Here is a 19190-nt window from a genome sequence, read left to right as displayed (position 1 = left end):
TTTTGGTTGGTTTTGTTTGAAAAGTTTGGGTTGACTCATGAAGGCCAGTGTTGTATTGTTTTCTCCTTGAGGCCCTTTCAACAAAAAAAAAAAACATTGGATGAGACCTGCCAACATTCCCCTCGTGTGAGAGATGTGCTGACGTTTTGTACATGTCTACAACGTTAACAATTGACGTGTCACTCAGGAAAGTAATAAGTGTCTGCCTAGTCATGATGTCTCCATATTTTTAGTATCAATGTTTAATTCTAGTTTAGTCCCTCTTGAAAACGGGATATTCTCGAATAAATCCCCTATACCGGTATATATCTAAATTACCACCTATTTTGTTCCCCTCTCTCTCTTCTCTCGGCAAGCACCGATTTCTTTCGTTCTCTCGCTGAAAGCAAAAAAAAAAAAAAAATCTTCCCCCAATTTCATCGTGTATTTTCATGTCCATCTTGCCCACACAAGCTAACGGATCGAAACCTTCTTCATCTCCAACACTCTCTCAAAACCCTAATTTCAATCATGGACTCTCTCCTCCTCCTCCTCAACAACTCCTTGATTTTCCCCTTTCAGATCCCGCCATCACCGACACTCTCACCCCTCCTTCTTTGCACATCTCCGCCGGCTCACCTATATCCCTCTCCTATGGTCACTCATCCGGTAATCTTTTATTTGTTTTCTCGATTTCGTCTACTTATTATCAGCAATTGTTGCTCTTCTTATTTTGGGCGAGAAAACCCTAGGGTTAGTCTAGTACATTCAAAGATCGTATCTTTTCTTATTTTAGAGTGATCAAATCAAAAAAAGTAGAAAGGAATTATACTCAATTCTTCTAAGGTTTATAATTGATAATTTTAGTTGAAGCTAGGGAAATTTAGAATTCAGTAGAATATAGAATGAAAGTAGAATGTTTTCTTGCTGTTAGATGATTTTGTAGCTCAATGATTTTCGAAATTTGATTGTAATTAACTAATTGCTTTTTATAGGCCCAAATTCTTCAGAGCCAGCTGGTTCCATTGGTTCTTCCAAGAAGGTAAAATCTGCTAGCATTTATGTCTTTGTTAGCAATTTGTTATTTTCGGGTTTGTTTCCTTTATTTTTTTCTAGTACCTCAAATGACTTTGTTTTGACTTATGTTAATGCCTTTAGGTGAGTGAAGTTAGAACACCAAATGGTAGGAAAAATTGGCAACACCAACATCACGGAAGCTCTTCTCACGCTGGTAGAGGAGGGTTATCCTCCCAATTCAGGTCTGGAAAGTCCGGACCCAATCGACAAACTACTGAACCCATTGGTTCTCATGGCAGTTCTGCACATTCAGCAGGTCGGAGAAATCAGACAATGAATGGTAATCACTTGTTGAATTTTCAATATGATCGTATTTCGCGTCCTCAACCTAGGTTTCCTCCTCCACCAAGGAAGCAACAAAAGATAAAGCCTTATAACCGAGATCTGTTTATTCAGGCAAACTACAAGTTTGTTGTGCTAAATCCTAGAAATGATGAACTTGAGTCGATGGATCCGGATAAAATGTTGGAGTGGGATAATGTAGTTTGTGTGAAATATTCAACACCACAGCTTGTGCAGTGTCCTATTTGCTTGGAAAGTCCTCTTTGTCCTCAGATAACTACATGTGGTCATATCTTTTGTTTCCCTTGTATTTTGAGGTACTTGTTAATGGGGGCGGAAGATCATAAGGGTGACTGCTGGAAAAGATGCCCTCTATGTTTTATGATGGTATCATTGAAAGATTTGTACACTATCAATATCGAAACTGTTAAGCAGTACAATGTTGATAACAATATACAGTTTACTCTCTTGACCCGGGCAAAAGATTCATTAATTCCATCTCAGAGAGATCAACAAGGAGCAGATGATGACGTAATTTGTATCAATGACGACATATGTGATTCCTTCTCCAGGTTCACTATTGCATCAGAGGTGGAGCTATCAGTCAGAGTAGCAATATCTGAATTAAATGGTTGGTTAGCTAAAGCAGAATCAGGGCTTGTTGATGATTTAGAGCAGCTCCCATATGTTTGTGCAGCAATGGAACAACTAGAACAGCGGAAGAAGAATTGGGCAGAGTTACGGTCTCTTAGCTGCAGGTCGCCATTAAAGGATCCTGCTACTCCTTGTTCGGATACGAAGGCATGTAAATATACAAGTAAGATAGACAATCATGTAGTCGCTCCAAATGCAAATGTTGATGTTGTTAATTCTGAATTAAGTGGTTCTGCATCTTCATCACCTCCTACTGTTCACAAGTATGAAACAAGATGGGCAGAAAAAACAAATTCTGATAACTCCAATGGAGAGGAATATGTTGTTCAAAATGCTGTTTCGATTGAAACATTTGAAGGTGGAGAAATCATGGAGCCCTCTTCATTTAACGAGAACAAAGGACTGCAGAAGGGCTCTGACCATGTGAAAGAAAAAGAATCTTATACCTTCTATCAGGCAGTTGACGGACAGCACCTCATTCTTCATCCATTAAATATGAAGTGTCTCCTGAACTACTACGGGAGCTATGATACTCTTCCTCCAAGAATTAGCGGCAAGATTTTGCAGATGGAGACGGTTACCCAATCAGAGGCTATGAGGAGGCGTTACCGTTATTTAAGTCATTTTTCATTGACAACAACATTTCAGCTATGTGAGATTGATTTGAGTGAGTTATTGCCCTGTGATGCTCTATCGCCCTTCATTGATGAAATTAAGAAACGGGAGAATCAACGGAAACGGCTTGCTGAAAAGGAACATAAAGAGAAAATCAAGGCAGAAGCTGAACCAATGCCAATACCATCCAATTTTAGCCATTCTTCTCGTGTTGGCACTACGTTCTCCATGGAGGACTTTGAAGGTTAGTGGCCTTCTCGTATATGTAATGAAAGTCATTGAAGGACCTTGGTATGGGTCCCCTCCGCCTGTCCAAATTGACTAGTCTGCAAATATATGACGCCAGTTTATTTAGGTGAAATCTGAAGCAGTTGTATAGATCTTTATTTCTTGATTGGCGTGTTTTATGCGCTCGTAGTAAGTGGTATGTTTATTAGTTTTAATTTAATGATATCCTGCTGTGGTTTTGTCCATTTTTAGCTTTGGGAAGTTCTTCAGTATCATCAACAAGTCCTCCAATAGTCGGTGAAAGGAAGCGATTCTCAGAAGTTACGCGTTTAGGTTTTGCTGCTGGGATTGACTCTACGTCTTTCACATCTGGAGGATCAGCTGAGACTCCGCACAACACAGAAGCAAGAACGGAGGTTGCTGGTGTAACTGGTATTCTTCAACCCCATAATCCTTGTACACTAGGCTTTATGGTGTCTTAAGCATATGCTAGCCTTCTGGATTCTCAATGATACAATTGATTTACTGAATGATAATCTATTAAATTAAAATTAATAATATCGGAACTGCAAATTATGAAATTTTTAGTTGAATCATTGAACTGTCCTAATGACGATGGTCCTTTTATTATCTGCAGGTTCAAGGGGTGATGTTACGTTGTCATTTGCGAACATCATATCCACAGCCAAATCTGATACGGGCAACGGGGAAGTTCCAAAGGCGAATGGTTTGGGAAAGAAAGGGAAGAAACCAAGTCGAGTCCTCCTGTCCACTGCAGGCGGACGTCGTTACTGAAGGATATTTATCTTAAAGGAGGACCTCTTAGTATTATAATTTGTAGCTTTGCTAATTTTCTCTCTCCATCCTTTTACTTGAAAATAAATGTATACTCGTGCCTGAGATCTTTATGGAACGGAAGGAAAATCATACTTGGTACATTATTTGAGCTGTGGATTGTAATCTGAGTTTCTTCTTATTTTATCCATTGTTGTTTTCCCCTTTCTGTTTCCTTTTGGCAACATTTCAAACCATCTCAAGGCAGATCATGGTGGCAGATGCTGCTACCAGACCTCCAGACATGTAGGGCATTGTACTTGGATTTTTTTATATTCCTCAAAATCAGCCCTAATTCTATTTAATAAGGCAGGAGGCATTTTTTTTAGAATATACCATCATCTGCTATGGTTAAGATTAGATCTCTCAAACTTATCTCTGAAGATTGAGATTACATCTCTTCACAATAATAGCTGGGCGGGACGATCTAGGGTCGCGCTACTACCCCAGGTGCGTATCACGGAAGGAGACGAGCCAAAGACGACCTGTATGACAAGCAAGGACGAGCCAAAGACGACCTGTGTGACAAGCAAGGTACAGTGCGTTTGTCAGTGAACCAAAACATAGTGGATAGGTACTTTTCGATGCGGCGAGGACGAGACAACGCGAGATACTATGATGACACGCAAACTTATCTCCAAAGATTAAGAGCTCCCAAATTTATCTCGAAGGGTTGAGATTGTAGAACGGTCGGTACCTACCGGGCACGGGTTGTAACCTCGTTCTCATACACGTTGGGCCAATAAGCAGTAAGTATTAGTTCAACAAAAAAAAAAATAAACAGTAAGTATTGACCAAGTTCGACAAACAAGTTAAGATGAAAGTCATCTCTGATGGAAGTCAAAAAAATCTTTTTTGTTTTGTGCAAGTGTGATGGTTGGCAATAGCTAGTTGTTGATGAATTTAGGAGGCAATGCATCAGGCTCAAGGTGCAAAGAGCCTTCAGGGATGCCATGTCTCTCAATTCCTGGAACGTCGAAAGCTGGTATTTGATGAGAGAAACTCAGATTTTCCTCCTTCGGAATCTCACGGGTCAATGTAAAGCCATCTTGTAGTTGCCTTTGAAAGAAAGTCTTTTGACCCTTAACTTCGACTAAGCTGATTACTCTCATTTCCTCTGAAAAATCTGAAAGTATTTCGACGACCTGGTAATCGTAACTGTCTAAGTTACATTTCTTCCATTTAGTACTCCAATTCTTATAAATTGCCCAAACCTCACCTTTCTTTGGGTATATTTTGTGAAAATCTGAATCTCTTGAACTCTCACAATCCACTAAATGTGAAAACCGCGGCATTTCCAGATTAACCGTTGTTCTTCCAATTCTAAACAATCCAGACACGTAAGGTAAACCCTCTTCGACCCAATGGATCTCATCTTTAAGCAGCGGGGTAGGCTCAAAGTATGTCACACAAACATCACTCCTCGAAACCAAATTGTTTACTCTAGCATATCGTCGAGGCATAGAATCAGGCTTGTCATATAAGGCCCAAACTTGACCAGAAGCAAAATCCTCGCATGCCCATTTAGGCTTTGACGATATAGATTTTTGTTCCGACGTTACCGGTGGAGATCTTGAAATGTGTTGCTTGGAACTGTAATTGTCCCTACCTATTAAAGGTGGTTTAGTAGAAACTGTCTCCGAACCTAAATTTTCAGGCACTGAAAGTGAGTCTAGCTCAAGCATCCCATCTGAAATAAAATCCATCTCCCCACCATTAAACCTAAATGCTGGAACATGATGAGAAAATATGAATAGTTTGGCTGCAGATATTTGGAAAGAGAATTCGTTTCCTTTCTCATTGTGTCTTCGAAAAATGCGTTTGAACCCTGCAACTTTAACCAACCCAGCAACCTTCACCCCGAGGTTCTTATGGTATTCCTCGAGGATTTCTACAATTTGGTATGTACATCCTTTCTTCGTTTCGGGATCCGAGCACCATTTGAATGGCTGCCAATCTTTATAAATTGCCCACACTTGCCCTTTCTGTGGGTAAATTTCTGGTTCGTTGATCGATCCTTGTACCTGAGAGACCAAATGAGAGAAAACAGGCAGTCCATCTAACACGCCATTACATCTATCTAGCTCAAATGCATCTAGCTTAAAGTACCCACAAGATATGGGTAAGCCGACTTCATGCCATCTTTTCTCGTCTTCGTTAACCGGAGAAGGTTTCAACCAAGTAACAATCAACTTGAATGGCGTATTCTCTATACCATTGATACGTGCATATCTGCGAGGCATTTTCTCTTGATCATAAGCAGCCCATATATGGCCAACTGCAAATACCTCAGCTTTTCTTGTCCTGTCAAAATCATAAACATCTCGATCACATATCTTGTAAGCTGTGGTTTTCGTTGGAACCAATGGGTTCCCAGACGAACTAGTTAAAGATCTCTCAGCTCCTGCTGCGCTAGATTTCTTGCAAGCAGAAACCGAGCTCACCTCTTGGAAGCATATTTCATTTACCAGTTTATTAACTATTTCGTGATTTTTTAATGCCTCGGTATCTCTCGAATTGTTTACCTTGTTACTTCTATCTGAACACTCACTGACATTCTTCTTAGATCCAAAGGAACTACCTGAAGTAGCTTCCTTTTCTTTATAATTGATTTCAAGATGAGAAGGTCCTATAAGTTTCAAAGTACTGCTCGAATTCCAGCCGGAAGCTCTTCTCTTGTTGAATTCGAAACGCTTTTGTTTATCTGACAGCACCGAGTAAGCGTCTTCGACGAGCTTAAGAGCTAATACAGTCCCAGGAAACGTGCTCTTTACGGATTCCAAAAGGTGAGTTAGTCTCTGGTACTTGGATTCGATTTCAAATTCATCTGCTTCTTGATTAATCTGGAGAACCCAATACCAGTCAGTACCACAACCTGGGGAAACAATTTTACCAGAGCATAAGATGTCACAGACTGCCATCATCTCAATAAGATTTTCGAGTTCTGGGTAGTAATTTTGCGCTTTCACTAACTTGTCCTTAGCGCCTGCAAAATCATTATCTTCCATCAAAGCAATCGCAATTTGTTGTTCTCGACTAGCTGCCTCAACAACATTCCCAAATTCAAAATCTCCCATCTGGACACTTCTTTCCGCACGGTTTATGGTGCTAACCTGAAGATGTGAGTGGAAACACCTCAAAATCCATAAAATAACAAGAAAATTAACGAGAAATAAAGATCAAATGTTAACTAATTATATTCTTCTTCAAGGAAAAAACCAAATCCATACACCAACATAGAAAAATGTAATATTAGCTTAGTTCCTTCTTCTTGATTACTAGATAAAAAGAATCAAAGAACTATCTCAAAGTTGTGGTGGTGGTGGTGTACAACAAAAATGAAAGTTTGGGTAACACACTACAGTGCTAAAATCAAGAAAATCACCTGTTATGTTATACATTTTTTTTTTTTTGAAAGGGTGAATTTTCTTGAAGATGGACAGAGTTTTAAGTATTAGCCTCAGTGAGAAACCAAGTAAGAGTTTAGTAAGGTTATGAATTGTTTAAGCAAATTCTTCATTAAACCCAGACTCCAATAATATCAACTGAGTTGAGTTATTCAAGGCTAGCTAGGTAGGTAACTCAGTAAGGTTAAAAACAGTCTTCCTTGATAAATTAATGGAGGTAGAAGACCCCATCTAAATCTGAATCTCCCCAAAATGAGAAACACTAGGAACTCTATTGTGGTGAGTGAAATACAATAACAAAATTCATATAAATCTTATCATAAATTAAGCAAAACCCATTCTACAAAAAAAACATCAACAACGACCATGACTGAAGTGGGGTTCATCATTTTCATTATAAAAGAAAGAGAAATACTACTGTAGGAGAAAGTAGATGGATGATACATACCACCGAACTTCACAAGACTATTTGTTTCAAAACACCAAATGAACAACACTAGTAGTAGTAGTAGTGCCTTATTATTAATATTCCTGTGTTGAAAAATTCTGAACCTTCTTCTTCTTCATATGAAGTTTTGATATTCCTTCCTGGTTTTTCTCACTCACCACAATGAAAGCATTTGCTAGGGTTTTTGAGTGAGATTCCCCTGTCACCATGTACAATATTCTTTGCTTATGAAATACTCCTTTTTTTTTTTTGTTAAGAGTTATGAAATACTCCTTAGTACAAAAGAAAAAAAAGAATGTTTTTAGGCCTCAAGAAGAATTTCTTTGTTTTATCATCTTGGCCTTCTTTTTCTTTTAATCTAGTGATTTATTTTTTTAATAAATTAATTTTTGTAATTACGTCTCCAATTAAACAAAAATCAAATAAGTTAACTATACTTGATTTGTATCTGGTCTGATAATTTTTGTTCAGATAAGACATTTTTTTTTTCGTTGAAAGCCTTTAGCTTGCCCATATATTGTCCACCATAATTATTATTAGCTAGTGGTACATGTCCAAGCTCAAGGTGTATATGTACTTTTTTTTTATGAGAACGTTATATATGTACAGGTGTATATGTACTTTTTTTTTATGAGAACGTTATATATGTACATTACTTTCACATTAACGATTGAGGCGCAAGTTAGCTACACTGCATTGTCTGAGGAGGCGCCGGATCACTTTAGCAGTGTATTTTAAGGGAGAAACGGCGCAAGTTGGTGAAAGCGCAAGTTAGCTTCGACCCAAATTAGTGGAAGCGCTAGCTAGCATCAACGCAGATCAGTCATGGTTCGTTAGCGGCATATGCCTGGCGCATGTTAGCGTGGGCAATTGTCCGAGAGATTTCAAAGTCAGATCCGCCGACCAGAGGATCTTTTGAATGGTTCCTAGTCTTTATCACAGGAGTCATTTATAAGAGCAAACTAAATTTGATGGGGCCGTTGGACTCCCACTTCGCGAGAGGAATCCCTTCATTTTCAATCAATTTCAGCGTAGGTTCTCAAATGGCCAAGTCATAGATCTTAACCCGAAAGTCATTTTACTCGAGCGGTCCAAATATTATGTCATTCCGAGATCAACCCATGCTTCAACATTAAAAGTCAACACAATTTTATTTTCAAATTGCGGTTCAAAATGTCATTTTACATGAACGATTCAAATTTCGCGCGATTCTGAGATCGATGAAATTTCTTTCAAAATACAAAAACAAATATTGACAGATCTAATTTTCTTGTTGATCTGAGATCATTGAAATTTGCTTCAAAATTCAAAGATTATAGCGCCCGAATTATCTATAAGAATGCGATTTAGAATATTTAAGCAATAGAATCCGGGCTTAAAAGTTATAAATCAATGAAGAAGCTATAGATATTGATCGGAATATCATTTAATTTGAACAAATAGAGTTTCGTGCTATTCTCTGATCGGCGAATATTCATCCAAAATTCAAAGCTATAGCACACTAGTTTTCTTCAAATGCAATTTTGAATGTAATGTAATAGAATTCCTCATGATAAAAATATATATCTCGATCACAAAAACACCTTACATGAACAACCTGAATTTCACAAGATCGATAAGTACCGTTTTAACATTGATTGAAAGGTCAACGTCAGAAAGCCATACGACCTTAAACCACCTCCAAGCATTTGAGTAATCGAAGCACAAAACCTAGAAAGAAGGCTTAGCCAATGTGTTGTCTAAAAACCGAGGTATGAAAGTCTACCTAAGCAATGTGAGTTTACTTGGCACAACAAAGCTACGAATTTCACCGTCTCCCAATCATAGACACGGCTAAATAAACAACTTAACTACTATGTAAGTTTGTCTACTCCCACTGAGATAATTTCAGTATACCGTATGACGAAATATGAATTGAACAACGACATTCATTCTTTTATATTTTCCTGCAAAAGTTTGTGATAAAGTAGGGGAAGAAGCTTGCGATAAACTCGGAAACCACCACCAAAACCTCAAAACCCTAAACCAAACTACAAACCTAAATAATTTTTGTTTGTTTTTCATGAACTTTTCGGTAGAAGAAACTCTTCTGTTTAAGATTTGATGATGAATGTTATAGGTTTTCCTAGGAAGGTCTGCTATGATCTTTTTGAGGAATTCGGCTACCTGAGTAATAGAAGTGTGTTTACTAAAATCTTAACCCGAGTAAGTAACCATCTTCTTTCCATCTACCATATACTTAAAACTTTTTACTAATATAAGATATAATCGGAGGAGTTCATCAAAATGTCGTATCCAATCTGAAAACTCGATGTTAACTACTAATATGTCACATTATCATGTATAAGAAGTATAAGATGATCTTCATTTGTTTCTAAACAAAACGCAGAAATTTCAAAAATGGGTATGCACAAAATCATCAAAGAAGGTTCTCCAATTGAAATTGATAAATTCAAGTTTAAGATTGATCAAACTAATTGCATATGAGAAAACACACTACTTGCCCAATTCCCACATTCAAAATCTATATATCCTATCAAAATCCAAGAAGAAGAATAAGACCAAAGGAACAACAGTATGACTACCCAAGAAGAAGAAGAACCCTAATTCCCCTAGAAATGAATGAATGGGAATCAATCTAAATCCTTCTGAACCTTGATACCCATGGTATTAGCAGTACCAATAATGGATTTGCAAATAGACTCTAAAGACATATACTGACAATAAGGATCAGATTGTTTTACCTTGGCTATTTCATAAATATGTTTGACAGTTAGGGTTGAAGCAACAACATGACCAGGACGACCACTACCATTTTCAATACCAGCTGCTTTTTTAAGGTACCAAGTGACTGATGGAGATTTGACTGTGAATTCAAATGTGTTATCTTTGAATGCTGTGATTGTCACTGCCATTGGTGTATCTGCTTTGTATTTTTGTGTTCGAGCATTGAAATCTTTGCAGAAAGCCATTAGGTTTAATCTGTACTGACCTAGTGCTGGTCCAACTGGCGGTGCTGGTCGTGCTGCTCCTGCCGGAACTGTCAGCCGGATTGTGGCGGCTACTGGTCGCCGGGTTAAAATCTCTTTCAGACTCGACATTGTGGATTGTGGATTGTGGTGACTGACTGAATTCCCTTCTTCTTGCCCTACCTTTTTTACAGTATTTTTTTTCTGTTTGAGAAATGGACTATAGGATTAGGAGGGGTTACTCTGTGGAGATTGCTAATATGCGCCCGGATGACAACAACATCTATAGGCGCCCCTCATTTTTTTACTCAGATCTATTTTCTCTCATCGCACCCGACTATGCCTAATCTGTGTTGGACTTGAATAACCACGGGCTAAGACCAGTCCGAGGACCACGAGAAGTGCCAAGAGTAAAGACAGATCTAAATAAAAAAGATGAACTACGCCTATAGATATACACCCAATGTGACCACTCTAGCCAAGGGTAGTTGATTTTCTCAACATTTTAATACGTATTTAGCCAAATTTAGTTGATTTTTTTAGCTTCATTTGAACTCCAAGGCACGATAAAAGTTCATATTTTCATTTTTCATTTTCTTTTGTGGCGGATGCATTGGAGACAATAGAAGTTGTTGGAGAGACAGAAGAATAAGGAAGAAAACTAGTCGTTCTAGTTTTATTACCCAGTTGATTTTATTAAGTTAAAGGTAGTCTTTTGTTCAATTTCTCCGTCTATGTTAGTAGGAATTGAGGTGGTAGCCTTACAATTAGACACCATTATAACCCAATCACAACCAATTGCCTTGACATCCAAACACACAAAGGAGAAAAGAGGATGATGAACTTCTCATGATTCTTAGAATATATATATATATACTGAAGAGCTTCTAGTTTGAGCTTATACAGTCTGCTCAATTATCTCTTCTACCATCAGATACTGAAGAGCAATTGAGTACTTCACAACAGTAGAACCATTCTTCCTTCCCGATAATGAAGACGACGAAGATTCTGTTGCTATCGAAGAGCTTGAAGAACTACTACCACTAATGCTGCTAAGTAGAAACGAACCCGAACCTTCCCCTACAACAGAAAACAATTCAATCCAACCACATTTCATTTAATCACCTTCAAACAACTATATATAGAGTTTAGGGTTCTACACCTAAAATTGGATAAAGCACTAACCTTTAATGGTGAAGATAGAAGGAACCCATCTCTTGTAAATGAATAAGGATCTTGGAGTATCACCATGGTGACTATCAGAAAGTAAAAGCTTACATAATCCTTCTCCTCCTCCGTTAGATGAATCCATTCTTTTACTGTTTCATCGTTCCAAAAATCAAATATTTATGTGACAAAGAACAAGCAAACCAAACAATAATGAAAGTAACATTCACACAAAACACAAGAGATTTACGTGGTTCGGTTGGTGATACCACCTCCGTGGCGACAATGACACAATGATTTTTCATATGAACGAAGAACAAGATTACAGAGATATCTAAGGATTTCGGCATTTGTAGCTCATTGAAACCCTAACACTCTATCTCCACGACTCCCCCCTCGAAACCAAAAAATACGATACGCCCCTAACATGGATATCCGCCTGTTATAAGACTAGGGCAAACATAAGTAGACGGTTTGGGCCAAAATTTAGAGCCAAGGATTAAAAAACAGTTTTTCAGGTTAGATATCAAGGCACTCTCGACAAATATGAAGATACTGAGAAAGAAAAATGGTTGTTCAAGTAAAATTTTGATTTGAGTAAGAAGAAGTAAATTACTTGGCATGATTAATAGCATCATGACAGAGAGCTAGGGTTCTAACCATAGCTAAATCTCTTCCTCTTTGATTTCCTCCATATCTCAAGTTACAAGTTTCCTGAAAAAAGTCCCCAAAATCATCCACTATCACAGCTTTTGGGAACTTGTCATGTAGATGGAAAGCAGCAAAATATTTCTTCAAGTCTTCATCATCTTCTACATATCTTTGATAGTTTTCAATCAATCAGCAATAATTAATAGTACATGGGTTTTGTTGGGTATGTAAAAAATTGAAGAGAGAAAGATTGTTGGTTCTTACTTGATTTGAATTCTCTCAAACACAGAAGAAGATGGATTGATACCTTGAGACAAGAAAGGGGGTTTATTCTCTAATCTAATCCGGTTGCATATAAAAACCACATAATCATCACTACCAATAATTCCTCTGTTGTCTTTGTTAGTTGATAAAAGACAATTAATTGCGAATTGGAAAAGTAGAAACGTTTTCCCACTGAACAAAAATAAGAAGAAGGGATTTCAGTTCATTTGTTAAAATTTTAGAGAGAGAGAGAGAGAGAGAGTACCAGGAAGGAGGGCCGGAGAGAAGCATAATTTGAAGAGATTCATTTGATTCGCAAGGGATTTGTTTGGTGGAGAAGAACTTTGTCGCCATTCAGTATTTTAGATAAGAAATTGGTTGCACCTTCGTTCTTCCAGGAAACCCTAGTTGCTGGTTTAGGTTTTCTTCTTCACGAAAACGGAAACCCCTTGTGTGTTTTCGCGGGAAATTTTTCTTCTAAAAAGAACTTTAATGAGATCACGAGAAATGAATTGGGCTCGGACTCGGGCATACCGATCGTCGTATAATGGCCCAGTTTGTTTTATTTTCTCATATTCAAACCAACCTGACTTTTTTTTTTTTGTTGAAAGATTCAAACCAACCTGACTTGAAAAATGAAATGATTGGTGGGCTTATACCGATCATAATGAGATTTATGAGTTCTTGATTTTTGTATTTGATACGTAACATGAAGAGCTTATTGTTTGAAATAACCTAAAATAATTATAGTCTACCTCATATATCAAAACAAGTTAGAACTCAAATTACTCAGATTCAGAAAAATCAAACTAGTCACAATGACAAAAGCGAGTCAAAGGGTCCTAGTTGTGAAAGAGCAAACACCAAAACAATGAAATGCTTCTTAGATTTAGTCAGACATGATAAAAATTATTGAAGAATTAGAAATTAATCCACTAGAATTAAAAAAAAAAAAAAAAAAGATCAACTCTTATTCAATAAATTCGTCTGCCAGTTCAACGCCACTACCCTTCGTTTCTGATGCTCAAACAGAATAAATTTTATCATAATTTAACTTATAAGAGCTACAATTTCTAATCTAAAACAAGTAAACAAAACTAGTTCTACATGATCTTTAATAAAAGTACTATCAGTTTTCACATAATCAAAATCGAAATCACAATCAAAATTATATGATTGAACAACAATACAAGCCAATGAGAAACAACACATTAATTTATAACGGGAACAGGAACTTGACTTGAAACTCCATTCTTGTTTGTGTCGAGTTCTGAGAGTGGACCATTCTCAAAGAAAGTCGAATGAAGAGACCTTACACATTGCTCTGCTTCACTATCGTTTACTATCAATGAGATATTCACCTGGATTTATACGAGTATAAATCAAGAAATGAGCAAGTATAAGAGGTTTATTGTATACATGGATTTGATATCAAATAAACAGAAGAGATATGGAGAATCCAAGTTTTTTTCTTTATTACCTTGGATGCTCCTTGAGAGATCATCTGGACATTGACTCCATTCGTTCGTAGAACATTAAATGCCTGTTTAGAAGTGAACGAAAACAATGAAACAAGTTTTCATCACGCCCATTAAAACTTTTATCATCGTGCCTTGAAGAGAATGTGCAGAAAGTAGTTCTCAAATATATAAACGCAGTACCTTTTCTAGTATCAACGACGAGCATTGAACATTTCCAATTAGAGAAATTATTGATCTGTGCTGTAGGAGATTAACAACTGCTATTTTCTCGAGCTCCTCTACCACATGATCAAGTTCCTGTTCGAACACAAAGGTATCATATATGAGAAGAAAATCTTGACCAAAAAATAAAATGAAATTATATGTGAGATCTTCAGGTTGTAGGAGAATTGAATACGACAAGTACATATTTCCAGGATAAACACAAATTGGATCTTTGGTATAAAAGGACAAGACAAAAGAAGGTCGTAAGTAAGAAAAGTGTGTGACTATTATAGCATATGAAGCTGTCAACTGAAGAGTACACTAGCAATGCAGGAAACCGTTGGAGCTACGAATGAATTAGATATCGTACGCTTGCCTGTTGAATCAATTCTCTGCTCCATAGTTTTGACGGGTCCAAAGTTAATGAAATACTGACTTCACTAGTAGCGACAACATCCACTGAGATGCCTAAATCTTCAAATATTGAAAATACCTGGATAAAAAAAAGGGCATGCAAATCAGATTTATGTAGAACTCTGGAAATAACCATCTTCAATTTGTGTTATTACCTTTGCAAGGAAACCAAACTGACCGAGCATTCGGGTGCTCACTATATCCAACATGGTGACATTTCTCTTCAAAACTATGCTGGTCAGTACAGCCTGGAATCGATAAGAGAAGTGTGTATAGTGAAATAGTAACTTGATTTACTTTAAGGTGATGATTGTAATAGTTATGGTTTGCAGTTACCTCACTCATATCTCTTGACTTGGTAATTAGGGTACCGGGTGCGTTAGGGTTGTAAGAATTCTTTACCCTGACTGGAATATCACCCTCTCTAGCTGGTCTCATTGATTGTGGATGCAAGACCTGCACAAGAAAAGAAAAAAAGGCAATCCAAGTTTGGTGACATGTCCTTAGAGTAAGGAAGTACTGGAGAAAAAGGGATCAAATATACCTGAGCACCAAAATATGCAAGTTCAGCTGCTTCATCAAACGTCAGATACGGTACGGGTTCCGCACGTGAATAGATGTTGGGATCACATGTTAAAACACCATCGACATCCTTCCATACCTGTTACGAGTACCGGACTAGTCAGCCATGTAGTTTTGCTAACTGAAACATCAGATCTCATAAGATAGCAAGGTAATATATGCATGAACTCTTAATAAGTTCTTCAGAATCTCAAGCAAGGATTGAAATGGTATGATAATCAGTAGATACAATAATACATCGATCTATAAGAACTGAGAATGTTGCTTGCCTTTTCTGTTTTGAGTGTTCCTTCATGTTTACAATCTTTGTATGCATAAACAAGTATATGAATACACAAGTTAACTATCTCTATTAGGACCATTACTGATTAATTGAACTTAACCTGAATCTCTCGCAAACCCAATGCTTTACCAATGGTTGTGGCAGTCAAATCACTTCCACCCCTACCCAAGGTAGTAACTGCACACGATTTCCAGCCCTGTAATTAAAGTGTCGAAAATGTGCTACATTCAGCGGATGCAGAAATTGGAACTCATAGCAGAAAAATACATGTAGTAGTTAGTCCAAGTAGAAACCTTTCCAAGGAAGCCAGTAACAATTGGAATAGCGGGATCACTTATCCAATCTCCATGTAGTCTCTTAGCAACAGCTGGATAGGTTGCCTCTAAGATATCCGCATTTGTGTGGTCATCAGTGGTTATAAAACCAAGTTCAAATGCATCATACTGCAAAACATTATGAAGAGAAACAGTTAGCATTGTGATAGCGTGGAAATAAGCAGGAAGGTACTGTTGAGTAACATACTTGGCGAGCTTTAGCGCCAATCTTGTTCATATAAGCTGCAAAAATTCTCGTTGACATACACTCTCCAAATGATACCAAGTAGTCTTTTGTGCGAAGAGTAAGCTCTTTCATCATGGCTATACCCTTGAGAAGTTGCTCCAATTCTTCTAAATGCTCTACAGAATATTTACAGGAGAAACCAACCAAAACATATTCGAGTAAGAAATAGTGGAAACATAAAACATTGGTAAGGGAATTGGATAAAGGAGAGACGTAAATGCATTATGAGCAAATAGGGTAACAGTCAACCTATAAAAAGCAGAAGAAATATCTAATTCATCAATGGTTCGACGAAAATGCAGAAAATATTAAGTTCATTCGTAGAAATCAAGAAACTATTAAGGAGAGAACCGATGGTGGTGGTGGTGGTTGACAAGCTTCTTTGCTGTAAACTTTAACAAACAGAATCTTCAACCATCTAACATTTCAATACTCAATCACATATACGAATCTCAGAAAGTTCATGTGCATTTACCAATTTTGGAAAGTTGAAAAACAAATAACTACGAATCCTAAGTTCATTTAAACATAAATAACAAAAGAAAACTGACCCTAAATTACGCAATTCATCTCACCAGAAATCACAGAACTCTCGACTCCAAGCTCATCACAGGTCCTAAACAAAGTAAAACACTAAATATTAGAATCTCCTAAAATGCAAATAATTTTTTTTTTAAACATCACAAATCAATGTAAAGAGAGTTCTTACTTCAAGTGGAGGTCTTTTATGAAGCTCAATTCATCTATTTCCGATGCATGAGAAACACCACAACTAACAGCCTTTTCACCAGCCTGAGAACGTATGGAAAGTAAAACCCACAACTTAATCAATTCAGCTTCAACAAAAGCAAAAATAACGTAAAAGAATCGAAGTTGAGACATGCTACAATGTATATACCTGTAGAAGTTTGTTAGTTGTTTTCCCCATGGCCGAAAGAACGATTATAGGTCGTTCTTCAGGAAAACTGAGAATAAGATCAGCAACTTCTCTAATTCTCTCCGCTGAAGCAACCGATGAACCACCAAACTTCATAACACATGAGAGCTGTTCAAGGTTTCCGTCTGAACTTTCGTTCGAGGTATCGAACTTCTCGCTCACAGCTACTGATCCTCTTTGACAACTGATTTTCAAAACTCTAGTAGAACTAGTAGAACATCCGATTCTCGCATAAACAAATCTAGAAGCGGAAGCCACTGAAGCTGAAAAATCAAGTTGTGTTGATCCGATAGAGAAGGAGTTCCTCCTTCCAAATCGTCTAGTACATGGTGTTGTTGTTCTAACACCATTGAGATGCAATGAAGCTGCCATTACCAAGCAGCTGGAAAGATACAATATTTGGCTAAAGCAATCCTCGGATCTGATTAGATAGAGAGGTATTTCGACAAATGATGAAGCTAGGGTTCTTCCAAAGTACAAAATGAAGTAAAGCTCTAATAAGCCAAACAAAATCTTCTCTAAATTCTGCAAGTAAATACAATCAAAATGAGGTTATCTACTCATTAGTCATTACATTCCAATTACTACATGATGCAAGTCAACAATATCAAAATGTTATCAACAGAAATCAGATGAAATTCAGATTGTGCTCTCTAGCTGGTGATGAAACAAAAAACAAGATAAGAAAAATGAAGAACAATCTAGACAGAGAGAAATAATACCTGGAGGGAAAGTGAAGTTCTAGAGAGAGAAAATCTAGGGTTTTGAGAATCCTCCTCTCTCTCTCTCTATCTTCCTTGGAAACTCTGGAGGGTTAACGGCGGCAAAAAGTAAGAAATTAATTTTATCGGGATTTTGAGGAGGAAGAAGAAGATCTGTAAAACCCTGGTCTCCGATTATTTATTCTAAATGGACGGTCAGGATTCAATTCTATTGACGTTCAATAGAAGTGGCGGGGTGGCTAGACCTGCTGAAAAATGCTACTTATACTTTTCTACTTCACTTCAAAGTTGACTCTGAAGGAAGGGGAACAAACTGTGAAACGTGGGGTGAGTGATTAACAAACAAATAAAAAAGAAGGCAAAAGTGGGTTTGACCGGCTTTAGAGACATGAAGGGTCAAGAGAAAAAAAAAAAATCACAATTTTGGGTTATTCATGCTGAGGCTTCCCACAAATAATAGACATGTGTTTATATGTATAGGGCGGGGAGGTTGTTTCTCAGTTTGTCGTGGTCCGAAGCCAACAGTTATCTCTATTTGATGCAAATAGTGTAATTATATTCTAAAAAAATAGAGGTACAATAAATACTTTTAACATATTCATATGGGATCTCATAAAAAAAAAAACATATTCAAATGGGAGAAGGATTTTGTTAACTATAAATATTTTAATATTGTTTCTCTTTTTTATGTAGGATCAATAATAAAAAAAAAAAAATTTTGAAGAAAATCTTAGGTTGTGTTTGTTTTTTCTATTTTGTCTGAATCTGAATTGGCTGAATCTTAATTAGCTGAACTGAATTAACTGAATCTGAATTAGCTGAATAATTTTGTTAGTAAGATGTTTGTTTTTAGAATCTGACTAACTAGATCTGAATTATATAAATTACATTATTACCCCTACCCCCATTGATATTTTTGAGAAAAAACCCTAACCTTCACTCTTTTCACTCTCACGTTCTCTCTCCTTCCCTCTTATCTAAAGAGCTGCTACTTACTATTTCTCCAAACCCTAGATTCTAGAAAGGGAAGTTCATATAACAAGATCAAAGATGATCAAAGAGAAAGCAAGAGAGAGTTTTATTAGACGCAACTGTTGATTATCCTATATTAATCTAACCTTATGGTACTAATTTCAACTGGATCTCAAGATGAACATGGCGACAAGATGATGCAGCCAAATTGGTGTTGTTTCCATTGATGATGGAGTGGTACTCTTGTCGTTTTTGCTCTCTCTCTCTCTCTCTGTACTCGAAGATTAGCCAAAGTTAGATCTGGCTGAGGGGTTTGAACAAGATGACCCTCGCCAATCCGGCGAGGGTTCACAAAGCCCTTATGCGGTGGTGGTGGTGGCGGTCGGTCGAGGGTTTATAAAGCCTTTTCATGTGGTGGTGGTGATGGTGTGTTGTGGTTGCGGTGGTTAGGGTTTGTTT

The 19190-nt window shown here is 37.3% G+C and overlaps 5 protein-coding genes across 6 annotated transcripts; 1 reads left to right on the top strand and 4 right to left on the bottom strand.

The window, feature by feature from the left end:
- Positions 1-90: 90 nt before the first annotated feature.
- LOC147553550 (RING/U-box superfamily protein) lies at positions 91-3816 on the top strand. The gene is made up of 5 exons (XM_086665955.1): positions 91-648; positions 975-1021; positions 1138-2851; positions 3088-3267; positions 3473-3816. The coding sequence occupies exons 1-5, from the start codon at positions 432-434 to the stop codon at positions 3628-3630; spliced, it is 2316 nt and encodes a 771-aa protein (XP_086522081.1). The 5' UTR covers positions 91-431; the 3' UTR covers positions 3631-3816.
- A 587-nt stretch (positions 3817-4403) lies between these two features.
- Positions 4404-7937, bottom strand: LOC147553549 (uncharacterized). The gene is made up of 2 exons (XM_086665956.1): positions 7525-7937; positions 4404-6782 (listed from the first exon to the last, which is right to left on the bottom strand). Exon 2 carries the CDS (start codon positions 6744-6746, stop codon positions 4557-4559), a length of 2190 nt encoding a protein of 729 aa, XP_086522082.1. The 5' UTR covers positions 6747-6782; positions 7525-7937; the 3' UTR covers positions 4404-4556.
- Positions 7938-9943: 2006 nt separating this feature from the next.
- On the bottom strand, positions 9944-10720 carry LOC147553548 (large ribosomal subunit protein uL11m-like). Its single transcript, XM_086665954.1, has one exon. The coding sequence runs from the start codon at positions 10623-10625 to the stop codon at positions 10158-10160; it is 468 nt and encodes a 155-aa protein (XP_086522080.1). The 5' UTR covers positions 10626-10720; the 3' UTR covers positions 9944-10157.
- A 424-nt stretch (positions 10721-11144) lies between these two features.
- Positions 11145-13062, bottom strand: LOC147553547 (tRNA dimethylallyltransferase). The gene is made up of 5 exons (XM_086665953.1): positions 12841-13062; positions 12576-12767; positions 12277-12480; positions 11679-11812; positions 11145-11573 (listed from the first exon to the last, which is right to left on the bottom strand). The coding sequence occupies exons 1-5, from the start codon at positions 12927-12929 to the stop codon at positions 11392-11394; spliced, it is 801 nt and encodes a 266-aa protein (XP_086522079.1). The 5' UTR covers positions 12930-13062; the 3' UTR covers positions 11145-11391.
- A 470-nt stretch (positions 13063-13532) lies between these two features.
- On the bottom strand, positions 13533-18268 carry LOC147553546 (aspartokinase 2, chloroplastic-like). 2 transcript variants are annotated; one of them, XM_086665951.1, is made up of 14 exons: positions 17760-18268; positions 16999-17562; positions 16810-16892; positions 16676-16716; positions 16062-16216; positions 15833-15982; positions 15640-15735; positions 15219-15335; positions 15011-15130; positions 14830-14922; positions 14631-14753; positions 14237-14353; positions 14056-14118; positions 13533-13936 (listed from the first exon to the last, which is right to left on the bottom strand). In XM_086665951.1, exons 2-14 carry the CDS (start codon positions 17407-17409, stop codon positions 13787-13789), a joined length of 1719 nt encoding a protein of 572 aa, XP_086522077.1. In that variant the 5' UTR covers positions 17410-17562; positions 17760-18268; the 3' UTR covers positions 13533-13786. The 2 variants fall into 2 exon arrangements, with proteins under 2 accessions (XP_086522077.1, XP_086522078.1); XM_086665952.1 differs by having other exon boundaries at positions 14637-14753; positions 17760-18212.
- Between the last annotated feature and the right edge of the window lie 922 nt (positions 18269-19190).

The sequence above is a fragment of the Eschscholzia californica genome, unplaced genomic scaffold, assembly GCF_041429995.1.
Source record: "Eschscholzia californica isolate CP2 unplaced genomic scaffold, dmEscCali1.0.p SCAF_3, whole genome shotgun sequence".
Lineage (NCBI taxonomy): Eukaryota > Viridiplantae > Streptophyta > Magnoliopsida > Ranunculales > Papaveraceae > Eschscholzia > Eschscholzia californica.
This window is presented reverse-complemented; position numbering and strand designations above follow the sequence as displayed.

Coding starts and splice junctions, on each gene's coding strand:
- LOC147553550 (XM_086665955.1), top strand. CDS start 432: ATGTCCATCTTGCCCACACAAGCTAACGGATCGAAACCTTCTTCATCT. Junction 649..974: donor CTCCTATGGTCACTCATCCG/GTAATCTTTTAT, acceptor TGCTTTTTATAG/GCCCAAATTCTTCAGAGCCA. Junction 1,022..1,137: donor CCATTGGTTCTTCCAAGAAG/GTAAAATCTGCT, acceptor TAATGCCTTTAG/GTGAGTGAAGTTAGAACACC.
- LOC147553549 (XM_086665956.1), bottom strand. CDS start 6,746: ATGGGAGATTTTGAATTTGGGAATGTTGTTGAGGCAGCTAGTCGAGAA.
- LOC147553548 (XM_086665954.1), bottom strand. CDS start 10,625: ATGTCGAGTCTGAAAGAGATTTTAACCCGGCGACCAGTAGCCGCCACA.
- LOC147553547 (XM_086665953.1), bottom strand. CDS start 12,929: ATGGCGACAAAGTTCTTCTCCACCAAACAAATCCCTTGCGAATCAAAT. Junction 12,481..12,575: donor TTTGAGAGAATTCAAATCAA/GTAAGAACCAAC, acceptor AAACTATCAAAG/ATATGTAGAAGATGATGAAG. Junction 11,574..11,678: donor TTCTATCTTCACCATTAAAG/GTTAGTGCTTTA, acceptor TTTCTGTTGTAG/GGGAAGGTTCGGGTTCGTTT.
- LOC147553546 (XM_086665951.1), bottom strand. CDS start 17,409: ATGGCAGCTTCATTGCATCTCAATGGTGTTAGAACAACAACACCATGT. Junction 15,336..15,639: donor TGGGTTTGCGAGAGATTCAG/GTTAAGTTCAAT, acceptor TACTCGTAACAG/GTATGGAAGGATGTCGATGG. Junction 13,937..14,055: donor TCTCTCAAGGAGCATCCAAG/GTAATAAAGAAA, acceptor GTATAAATCCAG/GTGAATATCTCATTGATAGT.